Consider the following 22,312-nt stretch of genomic DNA (forward strand, 5'->3'; position numbering starts at 1 on the left):
TTTGTGCCTGTTCTCTCATACATATTTAAATGTAAAATATTGATAGATTCAGAATATATAAACCATAGGGAAGAAGACCATTAAAATCAACGTCATTCAAAGACTTTTTCAAGGAAAAGATTAGGTAATATTAGATGCTTATTATCTGTTCATTGACTACACAAGTATATATGATGTATATAACCTTAAAGGGAAAAGATATGATATTCCTCAGTGTAACAGTCAATTCTTTTCTATCCTTTTCCCAGTGTGTGTATGTATGAAATATATGTGTATATATACATATGTGAGTTATCTATATAAATATGTGGGTATGTATCTATAAGCAAGTTTAAGCTGGGTATTAAATATGAATGTAAAAAACTGAAAGTGAATGTTTCAGTCCTCTTGTTTGTGTAAGAAAATCATTAAAGTTACATTTGACTTTAGAATTAAATTAAGTGATGCAAAATTCTCACTTTCTATAACATTTAAATGAAATAATATAAAGACTTATTTTGATTTGAATATAATTATCGTCATAGAGTGCATTTCTTGTTGAAAGGCCTTTTGTAGCTGGGTGTGGAGGTACTCATATGCGATCCAGTGCTTAGAAGGCTGGGGCAGGAAGGTTATTAGTTTAAGGCCATCCTAAACTGAGATACAAGATCCTGTCTCAAAACAGAAACAAACCTTGTTTTGTATTATATTCCTAGTCTATTTCCTTTCAAAACTTATTTTATTTTTGAGAATTGCATGCACATGAAATATGATCATAAATCCTTATTTCTATGTTACATGCTAATGGCAGATATTTTCCTCACATTTCACTAAGGATGAACAAATGTACGGGACAGGAATTAGAAAAGAAAAACAAAGTAACTTTTCAAAACCAAGAAGAGAAAATCTGGACATGAAGGATCTGGCTAGCACACATAACTAGAGAATCAAAGGTTCTAAGCCAGCATACTTGGCCATGTATACGTGTTGAAGGAAATTTTGGTGGTTATCATGAAGTCATAGACAGGTACAGCCAAAACTCAAGTTTTAGGATACTTGATTCTCAGGCCTCAGATACTTGTAGTCATTCCCAGTGTCTCAAGCTTTGCTCTACTGAGGATATGCAGTCCAGATAAAAATATACACTTTGAATTGTGTGTATAATTTGAGACATGAAATAATAGAGTGCCAGAAAAGTCCAGAAACTTCTCCTTAATGTTTCAGTTATTGGCAAGGAATCCTGACTATTCTACAATTTTCTTTTATTTACCAGAATCTTGGGGATCGGAGGTTGCTGGTAGGCAGCAATCGGAAGATAAAACCAAACCGTTACATTGAAATTGTTACTGCTGTATTTCATAATGAGTTCTTCCTCCATTGTCTATTTCCAGTGTTGGAACCTTGCACCAATTAAGCTTTCCATGCCATGCCATTCCTGCCCATGGACATGATTTTTCTCCCTAGATTCCTGGAGGAGAATCCAAAATGTTTGATTGTCAGTGCTGTTAGACTTCCTGCCAAGGTTGTTTGCTGCTTTTCTGTCATCAGTTCAATGTAGTATAACTAGTAACTTCCCTATCTCTGTCAAAAAATTGCTCACAACAGTGCCAAAATTATTTTAAACTGTGGGCTGACTTGGAATGTTATTTTACATGACGAGGGTAGGGAGTACTCTTCCCAAGAACCAATCAAATGGTATCAGCTAGTCTTCTTCCCTTCCCTTCCCTTCCCTTCCCTTCCCTTCCCTTCCCTTCCTTTCTTTACTTTTTACTTATTGAATTTTATTTTACATCCCAACCACAATTCTCCAACTCTCCTCCTGCCCTCCTTGCCTCACCATCAGCTAACTTCCTTTCCACTCCTCCCAATGGGTAAGTGCTTCCACGGGGAGTCAATAAAGTTTGGTGCATTAAGTTGGGGCAATACCAAGCCCCTCCTCCCTGCATTAAGGCTGAGCATTTTATCCCACCATGGGGAATGGGCTCCAACAAACTAACTCATGCACCAGAGATAGATCGTGGTGCTACTGCCAGGGCCCTCTCAGATAGTCCAAGCTTCACCACTGTCTCCCACACATGGAGGGTCAAGTTCAGTCCTATGGAGGCTCCACAGCTGTCAGTCTTTAGTTACCTAGTTTTCATGAGCTTGGTTCAGCTGTCTCTGCAGATTTCTCCATCATGATCTTGTCCTCCCTTGCTCATATATTACCTTCTCTCTTTCTTCGATTGGATTCCTGAAGCTCATCCTGGTGTTTGGTTATAGATGTCTACATCTGGTTCTGTCAGTTACCCTTGACTTCAACTCTACTATAGAGCTATAGTAATAAAAACAACTTGTCATTGGCATAAAAACAGACACGTGGACCAATTGAATAGAATTGAAGACATTGACATTAATCCACATACCTATTAACACCCGATTTTTGAAAAAGAAGCCAAAATGATACAATGGAAGAAGGAACGCATCTTTAACAAATGGTGCTGATATAACTGGATGTCAACATGTAGAAGAGAGCAAATAGATCCATATCTGTCACCGTGAACAACACTCAAGTCCAAATGGATCAAGGACCTCAAGATAAATCTAGTTACACTGAACCTTATAGAAGGGGAAAATCAGAAGTAGCCTGGAATGCATTGGCACCAGATACCACTTTCTAAATATAACACCAGTGGCACAGACACTGAGATTAGCAATCAATAAATGAGACTTCTGAAACTGAAAATCTTCTGTAATGCAAAAAACACAGTAAATGAAACAAAATGACAGCTTACACAGTGGGAAAAGATAATCACTATTCCCACATAGAACAGAGGACTGATCTCCAAAATATATAAAGAACTCAAGAAAGTAGACATCAAAATACAAATTTATCCAGTTAAAAGTGGGGTACAGAGCTAAACAAAGAATTCTCAGCAGAAGAATGTCAAATGGCCAAAAGACATTTAAGGAATTGCTCAAATCCTTAGTCATCAGGGAAATGAAATTAAAACAACTCTGAGATACCATCTTACACCTGTCAGAATGGTTAAGATAAAAAATACTGAGGACAATTTACTTTGGAGAGGATGTTGAGTCAGGGGAACACTCCTCTGTTGGTGGGAGTGCAAACTGGTACAACCACTTTAGAAATCATTATGGCAGTTTCTCAGAAAATTGGGAATCAATTGATATCAAGACTCAGAATAACCACTAATAGGCATATACCCAAAGGATACTCAATCATACCACAAGAACACTTGCTCAGCAATGTTAATAACAGCATTATTCATAATAACCAGAACCTGAAAACAACCTAGATGCTACTCAACCAAAGAATGAATAAAGAAAATGTAGTACATTTACACAATGGCGTATTACTCAGCTATAAAAAACAATGACATCATGAAATTTGCAGATAAATGAATGGAACTAGAAAAACCATCCTGAGTGAGGTAACCTAGACTCAGAAAGACAAACATGGTATGTACTCACTTATAATTGGATCTTAGATGTAAAGCAAAGGGCAACCAGACTACAGTCCACAGCTAGCAAGAGAAGCTAGTTAACAAGGAAGACCCTAAGAGGGATACATGGATCTCCCTGAGAAGGGGAATTAGATGAGATGGATTTACAGTGAGGAAGAGCTGGAAATGATGGGAGATGAGACCATGGGGGAACAGGATGGTTGAGAGGGGAAAGGGGCAGTGTGGAAGAGCAATGGAAGAGAGATCTTGATAAAGAGAGCAACTGGGTTAGCGAGAAACCTGGTGCTGAGCAAATTCCCAAGAGTCCACAAGGATGACCTCAACTAACACTCCTAGCAATGGTGGAGTGGGTACCCGAACTGGCCTTCCTGGTAATCAGAGTGGTGACTACCCTAACTGTCATCATAGAACCTTCATCCAGTCTCTGGTGGAACCAGATGCAGAGACCCACAACCAAGGTATCAGCCTTTCAAATGACTGTAGCTAATTTAGGAGTCCTTCTCCTAGATCCCTAATTGTTTTTATGTTAGATTTATCTGTTCATTAAATGCTTTTTTTTACCATGTGTAAGGCATTGACAATACAAAATACCTTCATCAACTTAGATTCTAATCATTCAACTATTTTACATATTATTTTCTATTATGCTGATAAAATTAAAAATTCAAGGGCAGGGACAAGGTATTATACAGAATTGAAACTTTGGAGTGTGTTTTGGTTCATTTACTTCCTACACAGTTTTACTATATAATGCCATGAAGAATTAGAACATGGCAGAGAAGTCAGTGTTTAATGCAAACTGAAAAACTTTGTGAGTTTCAACTTGTACCAGCGCACTATCCAAATGCAGTCACGTGTCAGACAGCTGACAACAGTTTCTAACAAACTCATATCTTCTATTTTTGTACGGATATATGTATTTATTTCAGTGTCTGACTTAGTTCACATCCACTCCCCAGTGGGAGTCTGTGCACGTTTATACCTCTATGGATGTGGTTTCGCCTTCATCTACTTGTGTCTTTTTCAAATGTTTGTTTATAAGGTGAGGGAGAATAATTAGCGTTCCAGCTAATATCTCGGCTCCTTGTAGTCTTGATGTAGTCTTCATCACAAACTTGGTTTGCTTATTTCAGAACACTACACTACACATGGCTGGGTGGGCATTCCCGAGACTTTACAGTCCAGAGGCTGCTTGTACTAAACAGAGCACAGTAATTTTGTTTATCTAAAATCATTCTGAACCCAGCAAGTACTTCTCAAAAACGTTACCATGATTACATCCTTTTAAAATCTAGTGTCTGTGCACACATCTTTGTAATCAACATAAGACAAAGTGTCTCTCAAACACAATCTCTCATGTAATCAAATTATATAATTAGAAAAATAAAGAACACTGTGTAATACAAGTATGAAAAGAAACCTAAAATCATGTAATCAATGAATGAATAACAATTTCAAAAGCCAAGTAAATAAAAAAAAAAACCCAACACATGAAACTGTAAAGCAACTTGTCAGTAAACTCTGCAAGCTAGTGTATTCTTAATTAGATTATACAAATAGAGCTTTACAAAGATTTATTTAATTCCTTATCCTATGGGAATTATTTTTTCCTTTTGAAGTGTTTCCTCCCATTTAAAAACCTTATTGATTTATTTGTCAGAGGAAAAGCCATTACTAGTGATGTGGAGCTCGCCAAATTCCAACAAATATGTGAAAACAATGGGTGAGATCACTTCTGCTGCCAAGGAGCTCCAAGGTCACTACCCCAATCAAAGTCCATTCTGCTGGAGGGAGTGCCGGTTCCCATAGGAAACATGCTCTCTCAATATCTCCAGCAAGGAGTCAAACAGAACTGTGAGGTTTTTATAAATTCACCAAGAAATGTGAGGAGGGTGGAATGAACTACACTAAGTTTGTGTATTGGGAGAAGATTATGCAGGAATATCTCTGATCTGATTTAAGGTTAGTTCGAATTCCAAATCTGTTCCTGTAACTTGAATAACAAATACTTAAAATATCCCCCTACAGCTCACAGTTTCTTTTTGTTCAACGGTCCCAACACAGAGACCTTGCTTTCACAAGAACAGTCCATGCTGTGTTTCATACTTATCATTTGTAAAAGAATAGATTTTAGATATTCTCGACACACAAAATATTGATAAAACCTATGTAATAATAGAAAGGGTCGGACAAAACATTGTGAGGCAAAATATATAATTTTATTGCCTTGATGATTTTACAAATATATTCTTATCATTAAACTCAGCCTGCTTCATCTAAAATCATTCTGAACCAAGCAAGTACTTCTCAAAAATGTTACCATGATTACATCTTTTTAGTTGCTTAGGGATATGAACTTCTTCCGAGAGAGGCATCATTAATTGTTTAGTTCACCTGCAGACATTAGAAAATGTATGTACAAACACTTAGACAGTACAGCCTACTTCATACCTATTATTTATTATTGCATGTGTTATGCCTTTATTTGACTGGCAGCACAATGTGCTCACCCCAGCATGACGGCAACATACGAGCAAAGAAATGTTGTTATATTCCAATGGCCACAGCAGCACTTGGTGGTACAGATTTTAAAGTTTCATTATAATTTTAGTCTAATCAGAAAAACACTGTTATGAGCAAATAAATATATATTATATATGTATGGATTTTACATGTCAATCACACCACTCTAAAGTGATTTAAAGAAAGTGACCTAGAGAAGTTTGAAGGAGGTAAAGACATTTTGGCTGTGATATAGTTTTACCTTTGAACTGGTAAGCTAACCTGATGTTCACTTTGATAGTTGGAATTGCTAGAAGTTAAAAGATAGACATTCATTATAGGGATTTTTATTCCTTCTTTATTAACAACATCTAAGTGACACTGGTGACAAACTACCCTGCCCTAATTGATTAAAGATTTGAAAACAGGGTGGGTGAGATGGGCCAATGGGTAAAAATACTTCCCGTGAATGCTCGCACACAAATTGTATCCTATGAATTCTTTTTTTTTTTTTTTTTGGTTTTTCGAGACAGGGTTTCTCTGTGGCTTTGGAGCCTGTCCTGGAACTAGCTCTGTAGACCAGGCTGGTCTCGAACTCACAGAGATACAGAGATCCGCCTGCCTCTGCCTCCCGAGTGCTGGGATTAAAGGCATGCGCCACCATCGCCCGGCTTATCCTATGAATTCTTAATGGAAGGAGAGAACTGACTCCCAAAGCCCTCTGACCTTCACATGCATGCCATCCCATGTATGTTCCTAACATACAAACATCATATACATAAAAATTAATTAATTAAAGATGTAAAAACAGAAGTAAAAGAGAATACAAACAAGGATGCTTATTTGTGAAGCTTTAAGCTAAATAAACAATTGCCAAGAGAGTACCAATGTGTACTTATGTAGTAATATGGGCGGCAGGGCTGCGTTCCCAGCACCCCGGCCGCCTGCTCGGCTAGCTTATGCCCCAAAATAATTACACAGACACTGTATTCTTTTAAGCACTGGTTGGCCCTTTAGCTCTAGCACTAACAGGCTAATTCTCACATCCCGATCAACCCATCTCTAATAATCTGTGAGAACCGGTCTTACCGGGAAGATTCTAGCCTAGTCCATCCTGGGTCGGAGCTTCATGCCGGGAGCGGGACATGGCATCTCTCTCAGGCGTCTGCTCCCTAGAGGAGAGCTGTCAAGTCTCTGACCTCACTTCCTCTTCCTCCCAGAGTCCTGTTCTGCCTACTCCACCCACCTAAGGGATGGCCTATCAAAATGGGCCAAGGCAGTTCCTTTATTAGCCAATGACCTTCCTCCATCATACTTACAATGTTAAAAATGTACATTTCCTAATTTTAATTGGAAAATATAATTTTAACAATGTGATAGCAATTGATTGGTGTTTACCAGGCACTGTAATATATATATATATATATATATATATATATATATATATATATATATATGGGATAGTGTCTCATGAAATAAACATAAGCCTATATTCTCTTAATTGAATCCAATGTTCCTTTCGGCAACCTTCTTTCATGTTTCATAAGCTCAAATAATTACCATATCTCTCAGTTGACACCTTGTAATTTTCTAAATGTTTCAAGCTCTAAAATCGAAAAAACTCCTTTAAATTTTAGTGTTTTCTGGGAGCTGAATACATGGTAAGCATTATTTAGGTGAGTAGAAACTGTACTGGTTAATTTTGATTCTTTCTGTTAAACTACAGTTTACCTAGCCCTGTATGGATTATAGCCATTTACACATATAAGTAGACATGTTCATTTCTGTCCTTATATATGAAGGATGGGCCACCTACTCATTTGTTTTCTAGTTATTTTCTTAAGGAAAATCAAGTTGAAATCAAGTTGAGGAATAGAACAGAAGAAAGTAGACACGAATTTGGATGAAAAGAGGAAGGTAGGATTATCCATAAATTCAACCACAAATTTTAAGAGAAATGGATTGTGGTTAATAAATGGTGTAAAATGGGGCCTTAAAATACTGAACAGGAAATGTCCTTCCTTATAATTTGACCACAGTGGATATCTTAGATCCCAGCACTAGTTCAATGGAGAAGCTATGATTATTAGCATTTGTTCTCACTATTTGGTGCTCTAGTATTTTGAAATGAATGTAAACACCCTTGGTAGAAAGAACATGAATGGGCATGTTTCCTTCTAACTGATTGTAGACAAGTATATGCTTTATTTCCTTTCTACTATTACACTCTGGGGACAGACAAACGAAGACAAAAGAGATTAACACTATGGCTGTGCACCAACCTTATAAAAAGGTGCAAAAAAGCTATCTGATCAGATCCAAAGAAGTTTTTCCTCATGAGGGAGAATTAAATTATTTCAATTAATTTTTAATGGATTCATTTCATGTTTTGAAACATGTCCATATTTTTGAGACTGAGAGTCAGCTTCCTCAAGAAGTGTACACAAACAGACACACACAAACCTCACACATACATATGCACATATATACCTAATAAATTAAAATTAACTAATATAGTTTACCTTACAACCCCAGTAAGGTATTGGGGAGATAAAATTCATACTAAATTACATTAAATTTATGCTATGCAACCAGTGGGACCTGAGTTAAGCCTTAGAACCGATGTGAAAAACACTGGGCATATGTTCTACATTTGCAATTGTGGTGTTGGGGAGGAAGAGGCAGATGGATACTTGGTACTTGTTGCCAGCCAGTTTAGCTCCTACCTATGAGACACCCTATGTCATCACCAAAGTGGCAGTACCTGAGGAAGGACATCTTAGGTTCATCTTCTGGTTTTCACATGCATGCTCCCATGTACGTGCTTGCCTTCACATAAAAGTGCACATATACACACACACATATACTCAGTAAAAGTTAAATGTAGTATAAATCTATGATGATTATTAAGCTAATTATTTTCTTATTTCTTTACCTTAAATTTAATTGTTCCTATTTTTATACACACAGCATGTTTTAATATGTCCCTGTTTACAATGTATCAGTAAATAACACACACACACACACACACACACATTGGGACATGCTTAATAACTGTGGAGATGTTTGAGCCAGGAGATATAAGGTCCAAATATTTAAGGTGGATTTCACAAGCTCTCTAAGTTACAACAGATGCTCACTCTTCCTCCCCCCACAGCTTAGTCTGACACGTGAGGAACAGGTGAACGTGACAACCCTGTACAATGAACTGCCATTGGCCTCCAGATTTCAGCGCCGTTGTTTTCCTGTTCCCATATTCTTCACTCATCACCCCCTCAACTCTGAGCAACTTATTTAGGATTAATAACATCTAATAGTATCCCTCTGGAACCCATCAAATTCCTCCCAGAAAGAGATCACTGCCTTAGTTGTTCTTTGCCTGTATGAGCTCTCCTTTGGCACCTCAATATCTTGTTGGTCCTTTAGGAGCAACTGTTATAATGAAACAATAAGTTCCTGAAAATGAAGCTTTGCTTTAAGTATGTGTTCCAATGTTTAGCTTGAGGTTCCAACATTGTTCTCTCATGTAGCTGTCACTTAGTCAGGGCAGCAGAAAAGAGGTAAAACTATTATTTACAAAAGAGATAACTCTCCTAGTAATGATGAAGCACATTAGAGCTGGGCACAGCGAAAATGGTGCTTTAGAATGACAAATGGATCAAGGGGAAGGGTTTTCTCAGAACCTGGGGCAGACCTAGAGCTGAGGAGAGAGCTGCCTTTTTTCAGAGAAATTCACCATGACTGATTCTAAGGGCTCCCTTTTCCCCGCTTCTGTAATACTATTGTCCATCCTTTGGTAGAGTCCTAGAAAGAAGAGAACTAGGAAGCCTCATGAATATTCTGCTCACAGACCCTCCTGGGACACAGAAGCTGGCTGGAGAATGCCAGAGAATGACCCTTTCATACCTCTGGCTTAATACACCTACCTGACAGCTCTTCCTTCTGAGAGGATGGAGGACTTCTTGTTAGCTATCGACTCTTTAAGAAGCAGAAATAGTCACACTGACTCTTAGCATAATCAAGAGGAAGCAGAGGCAAGCTTGTAAGATGTGAGGAGGGCCATCTGACAGGCATGTCAACATTGGATACTAAAGGAAAATTGTAAATCTGAAAGCCTGTTATGCATGCACAGGAAATTGTAATTTTATAAATGGATTCTGAATAACCTAAAAGGAGTCAATGCTGCCTTAAATAGCAGGTAATTTTCTCCCTTCTTTTTGGTAAGGGTAGAATTAAATTTGCAATTTCATCAGTTCTCCAAGTCTTAGTGCAGGGAAGGGCCTCAGTAGCCATACAGTACATCAAGTGAGTGAAGCCCTCACAGGCACACACAGGCTGCCTTGCTGGGGCTCCAGATTCACGGCTTAGAAATTCACCCTGCGTCAGGATGAACTGATCTGGAGGACATGCTGGAAGTGAATGTACTTTCTTCTAAGGAAAGTATATAAGATTTTATGTCCACAATTTTTGACATTCTTTTGTTTTTGTTGATGGAGGAGGGTCATCTTTCTATCTGTTGTTTCATTGGTTAAGTAATAAAGAAAACTGCTTGGCCCTGACAGGACAGAAAATTAGGTAGGCAGAGTAAACAGAACAGAATGCTGGGAGAAAGAAGCTGAGTCAGGAGTCACCATGATTCTCCCACTCCAGACAGATGCAGGTTAAGATCTTCCCTGGTAAGCCACCTCGTGGGCTACACAGATTATTAGAAATGGGTTAGATCAATATGTAAGAGCTAGCCAATAAGAGGCTGGAACTAATGGGCCAGGCAGTGTTTAAAAGAATACAGTTTCCGTGTAATTATTTCGGGGCATAAGCTAGCTGGTGGCCAGGAGCCCGGCGGCAGGAATGCAGCCCGCAGCACCTCTCAACATTTTGTTTTTGATTTTCAAGATAGACTTTGTGTAGCTTTGGTGTCTGTCCTGGCACTCACTTTGTAGACCAGGCTGGCCTTGAACTCACAGAGATCTGCCTGCCTCTGCCTCCCAATTGTTGGGATTAAAGGCATATTCCACCAACGCCTGGCTGTGATACTTTTTTTTTTAAGATTTGCTGGTATCACATAATTTGGAACTCTTTTACAAACTGTTTTCCCCCTCATCTCCCTACCCACATACAATTTTATAGAAACACTACTCCATTGCAGGAAATTTACATGATTTACTCAAAACTACACTGAATAGCACTAAATTGAGGTCACAATTTCTCTATTCTTATATAGCATTTCTTTCCAGAAAATTTCTTGCTATTATTGTATGTGTTTGTGTGTGTACACAAACAGGAGAAGACATGGGTAGGAGTTGAGGAAGGACAACAGGGTATGAATGTCATCGCCTTCATATGGAAGTCAGAGGATAAACAATTGAGATAAGTCAGTTCTTTTTCCTTCTATCTTTATGTAGGGTTGGGGGATCAAACTCAGGTGGCCAAGCCTTTCCAGAAACTCCTTTGCATTCTGATCTATTTCACCAGCTTTGTACTCAATTTTCCCTGTCATCTGTTACTTTAATTTCTCTACTTGTTTTGGCCAGTTTTCTGATTACTGTCAAGCCTACAACTTTATATTTATGTACCAATTAATTAATCAATTAATTAATTGACTTTTTTCTTTTCTGTTTTGAGACAGGGTTTCCAAATGTAGCCTTGCCTATCTTGAACTCTCTCTGTGTAGATCAGCCTGGCCTCACCTCAAACTCACAGACATCAGCCAATCTGCTTCCTTAGTAATGAGATTAAAGACTTCCAGCACCATGTACAGTTTATATTCAAGCTTTTTATTATTATTATTATTGCTGTAGAAAGCAGTACTAGAGACAAATACTGGATCAGTTAACAATTGGCATTTTAAGGTAAAATAAGACATGAAGACATTGATTTTGTTGAACAGCAATGTAACTTTCTGATTAACAATTGAAGATAAGAGAGGTTGTGTTACAAAATTCCTGACTATGAAAAAATAACCAGAAAGCCCTATAAGAACCACTACCCCCATCATTTGACATGCTGTGGCTGTTATAATTGTTTGTACAAGCCACACCCACTTCCTCCCCCATCCACTGAGGCAGGCTGATCTTCAGCTTTCAGCCTGAGCTCGCTCTCTTTTCTGTCTTCTTCTCAGAGAGGAACCTTGGCTTCTGCCTCTCTCCACACTTCTCCGCTCACCCCCTTTCTCTCTCTCTGTCCTCTTCTTCTCCCCCCCTCCCTTAAGTAATAAATATCCAATTCTATTGTGTACTATGTGCCTCCCACCCACTCGCCTGCCCAGATGCTTGCTGCTGGGAACCTGCACCTTCCGGGGACTCACCATCGTGGGGACCAGCCCAGCGCCCCATGGCTGGGCCCTGCTTGGGGTTGGCAGGTCTCCCCATCAGGGACCTGCTGCTCAGGACCAGGTACTGGGACCTGTGCGAGCTGCTGGGGACCTGCAGGAAAATCCTAACAGTGGCTTATTTTCTAGGCACATAAGAATAAACTCAGTAACAGAAATGAGAGATACTTTGTCAGTATTTCTACATGTTATTGTATTGTTCTGGTTTTTATGTATTTACCTTTTTATTTTTACATAAGTTTTGTTTTACGGAATTTTCCCAGTACTGGATAAATCTACTTCTTTGATTTAAACACCAAAAATCCTTTTTAAACCCAAATTCATTCCTATTCCCTCAGGAATCTCTTGGGCCGAATTTTTCACTATTTTGGCAATGTTTCCAATGGGCTTGTAATTACAGCTAATTGCCTTTGTTAGAAAATGTGACACAACAAAGTGCATTTAAATGGGAGGTACTTTCTAAAGCTGTCAAGTACTTCCACTAAATGTGTCTTGTTTTACTTACAGCACACTAGCCATTACCGAAACTTGTGACTTAATATGCAGATGGGAGTCTTTACTTCAGCAAGCAACAACGCAGACTGAAGTGGCTCTTATAGAAGAGTTTCAAATTAAGACTGAGCTCACTGCAGGCTGGAGATGGCCGCCTGCCACAGAGTGTTGTCCTAGCATCATTTGAATGTCCCAGCTTCTGTTTGAACACTGACTTTCCTTCCAGTTTGGGACCATTTTGTTCTTTAATGTTTTTGATTTTCTAGAAAAACGATTTACATACTATCCATCAATTCCTAGTCTGAGTAAGATTTCTGTTCAAATCTGGCTAAAAGTCACTGCTGCATTGAAAGAAACTTATGTCCTCCTGAGTAGAATGATTCTTACAACCCCACCCACTGATTCAGTTTTTACCATTGTGTAGAATCTAGCATGCTCACCTAGTTACTTCAAAAGGCAATATGCTTAAGTATGTGAAGATGTCCAGATGTCCCATAATATTACAGCAAAAATGACATTTGCATATACATTTCCCAGAGGATATGGATCAAACATTATAAGTAAGTGAATTGATAATTAATTTCTTCTTAAAACTATTTTGTGCAACCTTTGACAACTTGACACACTGATGATGAGTTTCCTTGTTCAGGCTTACCTTCAAGAATTTTTAAACATAACTGAAGGATGTTTGAGCAATTCTATCCCAAACCCTGGGATAGAATTATAGCAAGGAAATGCTACTCATTTGATGCAGGAGAAACTTGATGCTATGGAGGATTCACTAATACACTTGCCTTGGAAATACTGACTGATACTAAGTAGAATTTGGTTAGGAGCATGACTTCCAATATGACTAGATGATAAATAGTGAACTATCCAGGCTTTTTTGGAGCTGAAAAAGAAATTTGTGCCACATTTGAAGTTTAGGGTTGCTGAAAAAGTTTCTGCTATTGTTTATTCATCAAGATGGACCTCAAATTGGGCTCCTTCCCTATACAGGAGACAACCCTGACTTAAAACCAGCCATTAAGCCCATCCCCATATGAAAGACCATGCCTTTAAGGATAGCTCAAGTGGGCAATGCTAGGTCACAGCCACCATTAAGTCCTAGTTTGCCATTAAGGGCCCTGTGCTGTTATCAGAGAAAGCATAACTCTGCCAGCTGGCCATGGTGACACTGGACAACAACTCGGGGTACTTAAGAAATATTTCTGACAATATGTTTACTGCACAAATTGATCATTCAACTACATGGACAGATTTGCAGCCTCTTGCTTCTGTGTAATGTTCAAACCATAACTTTGGACTTGGACCCAAAAGATTTAAGAATGAAAATATATGTGGAACGCATAAGCCAAAATCAGTAACATTCATTCGAGGCCAGCTTCACGTTGGGCATTAGCCAGAGTCAGATCATGCTATATTAAAAAGCTTTTGCCTTTGTTAATCTCTAGTTGTGCAGAGTGATTTCTTACTGGGAAAGCATATTACTTCTACAACATCTTCACCCCATGAGAATTCAGGCTTCTCTGAGATATTAAGTGCTCACAAAGTGATAAGACACAATGACTCCTCAAGTTTCCTATCTCTGCTACATCTGAACTACCACACTGTGCAAAACTTCTGTGTCAGTAGAGAATTGAGACTGTGATTTTTTTTTTTTACTGTCATAAAAAATGAGATGTACTTTGCATCCACCATCTTTATTGATTGTGATCTCACTGAATGCAAGATATATATGTTTTCTTTTTTTTTATTTTTTTGGTTTTTCGAGACAAGGTTTCTCTGTAGCTTTGATGCCTGTCCCGGAACTAGCTCTTGTAGACCAGGCTGGCCTCGAACTCACAGAGATCCGCCTGCCTCTGCCTCCCGAGTGCTGGGATTAAAGGCGTGCGCCACCACTGCCCGGCTTATATGTGTTTTCTTTAATTTAGACAATTCAGCAGCAACTCTTTGAAACACTTTACAGGCCTGGAGAGAAATTCCCAATGAATCGCTGGTCTATTTAGCTAAGTTATTTTAGCTACTGGAATGCAATATTGCAAGTCTTATTCAATCATTATTTAGTCTCTTATGTCATAAAGATTCAATGGGAGGGACTTTAAATTCAGTGACTAAATCCCCGATTGTGGCTCTGTACTAGTTCACACCTTACTGTACTGGCTTCCTTGATGAAGTGGTGTGAAGTTTGGAGAAAATGTATTCAAAAGACCTGATTTGTGTCACATCTTGACTAGAATTTTAATCTTATTAATAACCTAATAATTTATATTGAAGAGAAATGTTGGTCATTTCACTATTTTATTTCATAGCCTACTAATATTTATGCGGCTATCACTGTACGGGGATAGTCATGTACGGTATTTCTAAAAGGTTATATGTGACTGATCAGAAAATCCCCACATCTTTAAGTATGTTTGTTTGATTCACACAACTGATGTGAATATTAGACTTTATGCAATGGAAGCTAATAGCCTAATTATACTTTTAATCCAGTACTCAATATTAAATTAAACCTCTACAGCATGCTAACCCAGTGACAGCAGGAGTCAACTCAAAGTTGCTCATTAGTGGCTCATTCAGTTACTTAATGGGAGTCAAACAACTTAGATAACTGTACTGCTACAGGGAAGAAGCCTGGGGAACCATCAGAATAAAGACCATCAGGAAAAAAGGAGCAAATAGGGAGTGAATTGAAAATGGATGCAGTGTGGAAGTACAAATACACACGCATCCATGAAAGGAGGCTGCGGTAAGGAGGTGGGGAAACAGAAATGCTTAGCGAAGTCAACAGAATTAGGAAGAGGCTACAGAGGAACAATGGGAAACTTCCTGTGCATCTGAAATCAAATGGAATTGTGTGAATTCAAAAAGGAGAACAGTGGCAAATAGATTCAAGACCACAGCTAGGACTGCACGTGGATCAATGGCGGAGTGCTGGCCTAGCATAAACACAGCCCAAGGGTCAGAATCCAGTAACATAAAGTCTTGAAATGAAATAAAAGGCCACCAGAACAATAGTATTATGGGAGAAAGTTTTTAGCTTAGATGAATCAATCATTCATATTTATTTACTCATTTATTTAAGCTATAACCTCTTCCAAGATCTTTTTACCTATATCTGAACATCCACAGTAATGAAATCAATAACAAGAATAGCTGAAGTAAAGGTAGGGAGGGTGAGGAATTAAAAAAATAAAGACAGTGTGCTATTTTAGGAAACAGTAGGCATGCCACACAATTCTACTCAGGTTTCCAACCTCCAAAGTAAACAGGAAATTGTATCTTTCACAAGATTTCCAGGGGCAACGAGACACAGACTTTGGCTGCTCTGCAAAGGCATATGTGTTGAGACAGCAGGGAAATTTATCTTATGTATTTAATCAGGAGAACAGGTTTCATGATAAAAGAGATAGCAATGGAACCCAATGCTGATTCTATAGTAAATAAGATATCAAATTCTGAGTGATGATGCTGTAATTTCTAAGATTGAGTCCAAATCATAACTTCATAAATATTTCAGAAAAGGCAATTATGCAAATGATCCAGATAGCCACTCCCAGATGATCTGGCTCATTCAAGAGCAACATTTAGTCAGTCTACAGAAATCATAACCTTCCTGTCATTCTCAACGAACACTGTGTTCACAACAAATGAATCACACATGAAGTAGCTTCTCATAATGTAGTCATTACGTACCAGAGGATAATCTGCCAAATAATTTCCTTCTAGGACTTACTGCCAATTAATTACATTTTCAAACCTAAGCCACTACTGGTTAAATACCCTCTGCTTTCTTTATTTCCCGCTGCTTCCTGTTTTCTTCTCTGGAGAGAGTTACTTTGTTTTATGAAATGTGGGAGAATATTATTCTTAGCTATGGTTCCCCAGGTGCTTGTTAAGAACATATTTTGTTTATAGGGTAATTCTGAAAATGCTATAAACCTGGAGAGATTACAGGTGTGCCTCACGCTGTTAACTTACTCAGATAAGTATCTGTGTTCAAAATCCCAATACTCCAAGCTATGAGTTATTCTACTTTCTTTTGTTGTAGGAGAAAAGATGGTATAAAGAAGCTGTCTTGCTTTCTCTCAGTGGTACTGGGAACTGAACTTTGGGCCTCATACGTATGCTAGGCAACTGCTCCATACGCCCTGCCTAAGAATCTGCATTTTGTAAGAAGCCCTAAAGCAATGTGGGACCTACGCATGGACAAAAGAGAAATTGCACCATGAAATCAAGCTCAAAAGCCTTGAACTAGGGAATAGCTGCCTCATGGTTACTACGGGAGTCAGTACGGTGAGTCTGAAGCCCCGTTTTTCTGCAGACAGGAGACAGGTGATGTTATTAAAAGGTTACCTGAGATCCGTGGCTTTCCCAGTCTTGTTCGTGCACATCACGTCCCTGGTCTGGTACCCAATCTGGATGTCCCAGTATCTGTTCTCCTGTCTGTTTTGTCTGTTTCTGTTTCTCTTTTTCTTGATGAGCTCACGGGCCTCTGGGTCCTTCACCACTTTGCCTCTCTCCCTCTCCCGCTCTTTGTTCTTGCCACGACGCCTGGCTTGCCTGGTTTGCCTTGAGTGTGACACTGAGCATGCACTCCAGGGCCCCACCTGCAAACTATACATGCTCTCCTCTGCCTCGCAGGGGTTGGACTGGCACACCTGGAACTCAGTGAGGTTGGGACAACTGGAGCCTCCGAACTGGGGCGGTGCGACCACGTGTCTAGTGCGGTGCTGCAGGCCGCTGCCACAGGTCCTGGAGCACTCGGACCAGGCCGAGAACTCAGACACGATGCAGTCTTGCTGGCAAGGGATGAGGCAGGCCTGTTCCAGGAGGGGCTTGGGCTCAAAGTACTCGCAGATGATGTCCTCTGCGGGGATGTCCTTGTCCTTCTGGATACAGGTTACCTCTCTCACCTGGATGCCTTCCTCTCCCTTCACACATTCTCGAGTTTTCTCCAGGCTTTTGGAAATCACAGGCTGACACTGATTCCAGGGTCCCAGCCTCCAGTCATACAACTCTTTGTGCCAGTCACACACCTTGAAACAGTTCTGCTGGGTACTCGGTCTCCCAGCCTGCTTGCAGTTCGCAGGCAGCGTTGTCCAGCCTTCCACATGAGCACACCACACAGACCGGGATTGGATGCCGCCTGGTCCACAGTCATCTCCCATACACCGTCCCCAGGTACCTACAAATCAGCACAAGAGTTAGTTAGCAGGGCTACAGGAAGAGAGTGACATGCTATTCCCATTTCAGAAAGACGTCTCTAGACTCAGTACATTAACTTTCCCGACATCTTATAAAGTAGGTCTCTGTACGAGACGACTGGAAAGTAATGATCGCCCCTGAGTACTTCTACAAGAGGGAACTGTGTCAAGGTGTCTATATAAGGTAACAGCTGGGGCAATTTCACTCCGGGTCCTTTTGGGATTACTAAAAGTTTGCTTTGATTCATTTCCTTTATTTCAGGTAGATAGAGATCGTTTCTCATAAAGGGCATCAGAAACTAGTGACAGCAAAAACCCATTATTCTTGCCTCAGATCCTGAACTCCGTTTTAGTAACTGGTAAAGAAAATAGCCGCCCTGAAAGCCTTCTCCTGCAGGCGTTCTATGCCTGGGCAATTAACTATTTTGAAGAAATTGGTCTGCCTCACCTGCATTCCGATTGTCACAGGCTGTGACTGCAGAGGTCTAATGGCTGAATACAGTCTTGCTGATAGAATTCAGAGTGGGAACTAAATCAGAGACATCAGACCTTTTTTTCCAAGATATTTGCTGTTTTTTAACTTTAAAAAATCCTCAATGAACTACAGAGATGAGTAAAGAAATTAATTTCTGCTAAGATAAACACAGAAAAACTTCCCAGTTGTGACTCTTTGTTGAGCAATGTCTTTGAGTTCTTTCAGTTCATTCATTTGTTAAATATGACTACCTGGGTATTTTATGGGACACTTAAGTCAATTGTTTCCATATGAAAGGGGGCTTGTCGCCCTGGAACACTTTTTAAGAGACAGAGGTCTTGCATTTCTTATAAATTTCTTCTGTAAATCAGGTTGTACTGTTTTCAAGGTATTTACAAATTCTGATGTGTTAAAATGAGAATACATTTTAGAATGGCAAATAAACACAAAGATCACATAATTACATAATTTTCAAAACATTGTCATGAAGATAAGAACTTATTTGATGACCCCTGAATGTCATCAACAAGTCCTGAGGATGTCAGTTTCATGAGATGGCTACAGAGTTCTCTAAGACACACAGTCTGTCAGTCTGTCAGTGAGTCAGGCAGACAGACAGACACACACACACACACACACACACACACACACACACCAAATACACGGCTGCTTCCCTCTTCCTACAGTCCTGCTTTCATAAGAGAAAGTCTGGCTTCACATTTATTTTTATTCATGTGTGCATTATGCATAAGGTTTGGTCTGCAAGATGTTGAAGAAGAAATAAAGTTTTAAACTAGGCCAAAGGACTTATTTTGTGGCTCAGAAAAACAGGACATGAAAGAGGGCTGATTTGCCCAATTTGCATCTTGAATAAATAATAGAACCAATTGCAGTTTAGGTCCAGTTCTTCTGACACTTGGGCTCTGATAAAGCCAAAATCTAAAGCTTTAGCTTTAGGTGCTTTCCTCTGTACAAAACAACCATCAATCTACACAAGAAGAAGTACAAAGAATGCATTTATAGTATCTAATTTTATTTAACAAGAAAGATGCGTTGGCTTTCATTCAAGTGTCACAATCAAGCTGTAAATAGAAGATTGAGGCTTATCTGAAATATTGTGGTAACTAATAATCTTCTCATTTAAAATAGTACTACATATTTGTTATATCCAAAATATTATTTTATGAGAATAATATATAAAATTGTATTAGACTTATATTTTTAGAAATAGTATTCCTAGGATGTTAATGTTTAGAAATATTTTATAAACTAAAAAGGCAGTGAATTTGTTAAAAGTGTTAACATATAGTACCTAAAAATATTTTAATTCTATTTTTACTTTGTATATTTTTTCACTGATCTTATGATCTTATGATGTCTTCCTGCAGATTTCAAATTATTACATTTGAGACACATAAACTTAAGATCTACCTCAATAAGAACTTTGCAACATGTATAAGATTTTAGAATTAATTCCATATAGCTTTAGTTTTAGTTTCCTCTGCCCATTATGTTTGAACAAAACTGTTACCCTTTTCCCACCACAAACACCTCACAGAAAGATATATCTATATTAGACTCAAGGCTAAACTATATGCTGCTCGATTGGGATGTTAAGGCATAGGTGTTAACTCAGAACCTAAATCCAAAAGCAACATAAGAGAATTTCTTGATGCACTGAAGTAATAAGGGCAGCGGCGGGGCTGCGTCCCCAACACCCCAGCCGCCTGCCCGGCTAGCTTATGCCCCGAAATAATTACACGGACACTGTATTCTTTTCAACACTCCTTGGCCCATTCTCTTCTAGGCTAATTTTTACGTATTAATTTAGCCCATTTTCTAATCATCTGTATGTAGCACCCCAAGGTGCGCTTACCGGGGAGATTCTAGCCTATGTCCATCCTGGGTCGGAGCTTCATGGCGTGTGTCTGCACAGGAGCGGGGCATGGCGTCTCTCCCAGGCGTCTGCTCCAGAGGAGAGCTGCAGACGCTGTGGAGTCTGAGCTCACTTCCTCTTCCTCCCAGCCTTCTGTTCTGTTTACTCCTCCCACCTATCCTCTAACCAATAAAATGGGCCAGGGCAGTTCCTTTATTAGCCAATGACCTTCCTCCATCAATGCACTATAATTTTCCATCCTTAACATTATTTATGAGATTAAACTGAATTATCAATGTTTAGTATTTTATTCCTAGAATAAAGTCAAAAGAAAAATTTTATAGGAAATGTTCATAGTGTTGACTCTACTCTAAAGACTGGTTAGATAATGTTGTGTGCCTTTTCTCGTTAGGGAACATGAGTAAAAATCTATTCACGTTAGACAGGCACCAATAATATACCACAGAAATGGTTTCACTCAACTCTCATTTGATGAACCAGTGAGTTCATTGGGGTTACTAATATTGCTATAGGCGGATGACTCCGAGACATCTGAGTCATTTTAAAGCCTGTCTAGCTTATCCCTAGACTTTCCTGCTCAACTTGCAGCCTTCTCCATAGGAGACAGTTTTCTCTTGCTAGCCATTGTTTACAGGTTACATAAAATTGAGCCGGAGCAATGTTCCTTGAGAAGAATAATATTAGTAAGTTTTCTTCAAAGCCAATGACCTGTGTAGTCTCAGGTTCTTCACCACTTTGGCACTGTCAGTTATTTGTTCCTATGGAATGGCGATGTGGGATTCCTCTCTGTATGCTGTGAATACCATTGGGCGAATAAAGGACTGCTTTGGACCTATAGCAGGGCAGAACTTAGCTAGTCAGGGAAAACTAAACTGAATGCTGGGGGAAAGAAGGGTTGAGTCAGGGAGAAGCCATGGAGCTGCTGCCGGAGACAGATGTGTTGGTAGGTCACAACCTCGTGGTGATGCACAGATTAATGGAGATGGGTTAAATTAAGATGTAAGAGTTATCAAATAAGAAGCTAGAGCTAATGGGCCAAGCAGTAATTTAAATAATATGGTTTTTGTGTGATCATTTTCGACAGCTGGGATGAACAAGCAGCCTACTATAACAGAATGGGCCTTAAATACAATTAGCAAGTAGTTGGTTATTCCAAAAACATTTGAATACTGTTATTCTGCTAAAGGAACATAGTAACAAAATAACTTCTAATGACATACTACTATACCCCTAGATCAGTGCATCACTCAGCCCTCAGAAGAAAAGTTTCTTCTAGCATGGATAACTCACAAATGGACCACTGGAAGAAAGTAAGAGAGTATGAGCATTCGGTCCTAAGTGAGTATCTTCATCAAAGCTCTTTCCTCGGGGTACAGTGGTCTATGTGGAATAGAAAACAGAAAGACTGTAATAGCAAGAAGAGATGAATGACTTCAAGGCAACAGCATCTTCCAGACACAACTGGTATGTATCTGAGCTTGCAGAGCCTGTGGCTTCACACATAAAGCCTGTAGAGGTTCAAGCTACATGATTCGAGCACAGAGAAAGTAAATACAGGCTCCCACACGTAAAAAGCTATCTCCAATTGATACCCAATGCAAAGGAAAAATCAGTTTTCTCCAATGGAGTCTCTCTCACTGGGGGCCTTCAGGTAAGGGGACATCTTTGGGAGTATTTGACCAACACAAAATTATCTAAGTGTCATTTTATACTTTTTTTTCTTTTCTTGCTTTGTTTGGATACTTTTTTTGTCCTTTAAGTTTTAGCTTGTTTATTATGAGTTTTGCTTTTTGTACTTCTGCAGAGTGTTTTTGTGTGTGCTTCTTAGTTTTGCTCTTGTCTTTGTCTGGCTGTTTGTTGTGGGGTAGAATCGAAAATTGGGTAGATAAGTGGGGAGGTTTCAGGAGAATTGGGGAATGGAAAATCATGGTCAAAGTCTATTATATAAATAGTTTCAACAAA

General features: G+C 39.1%; 1 protein-coding gene across 1 annotated transcript in view; it reads right to left on the reverse strand.

Annotated features, from left to right (window-relative positions):
* Thsd7a (thrombospondin type 1 domain containing 7A) overlaps nucleotides 1–22,312 on the reverse strand; it is a 401,309-nt gene that overhangs the window by 205,772 nt on the left and 173,225 nt on the right. The window contains exon 2 of the mRNA XM_041675563.1: nucleotides 17,128–17,959. Within this exon, the coding sequence (XP_041531497.1) occupies nucleotides 17,128–17,959 (832 nt within the window). The remainder of the gene's footprint in view (nucleotides 1–17,127; nucleotides 17,960–22,312) is intronic.

This window comes from Microtus oregoni, unplaced genomic scaffold (genome assembly GCF_018167655.1).
Source record: "Microtus oregoni isolate MIOR12 unplaced genomic scaffold, Mior012 000026F_ref0000081, whole genome shotgun sequence".
NCBI classification, from domain to species: Eukaryota; Metazoa; Chordata; class Mammalia; order Rodentia; family Cricetidae; genus Microtus; species Microtus oregoni.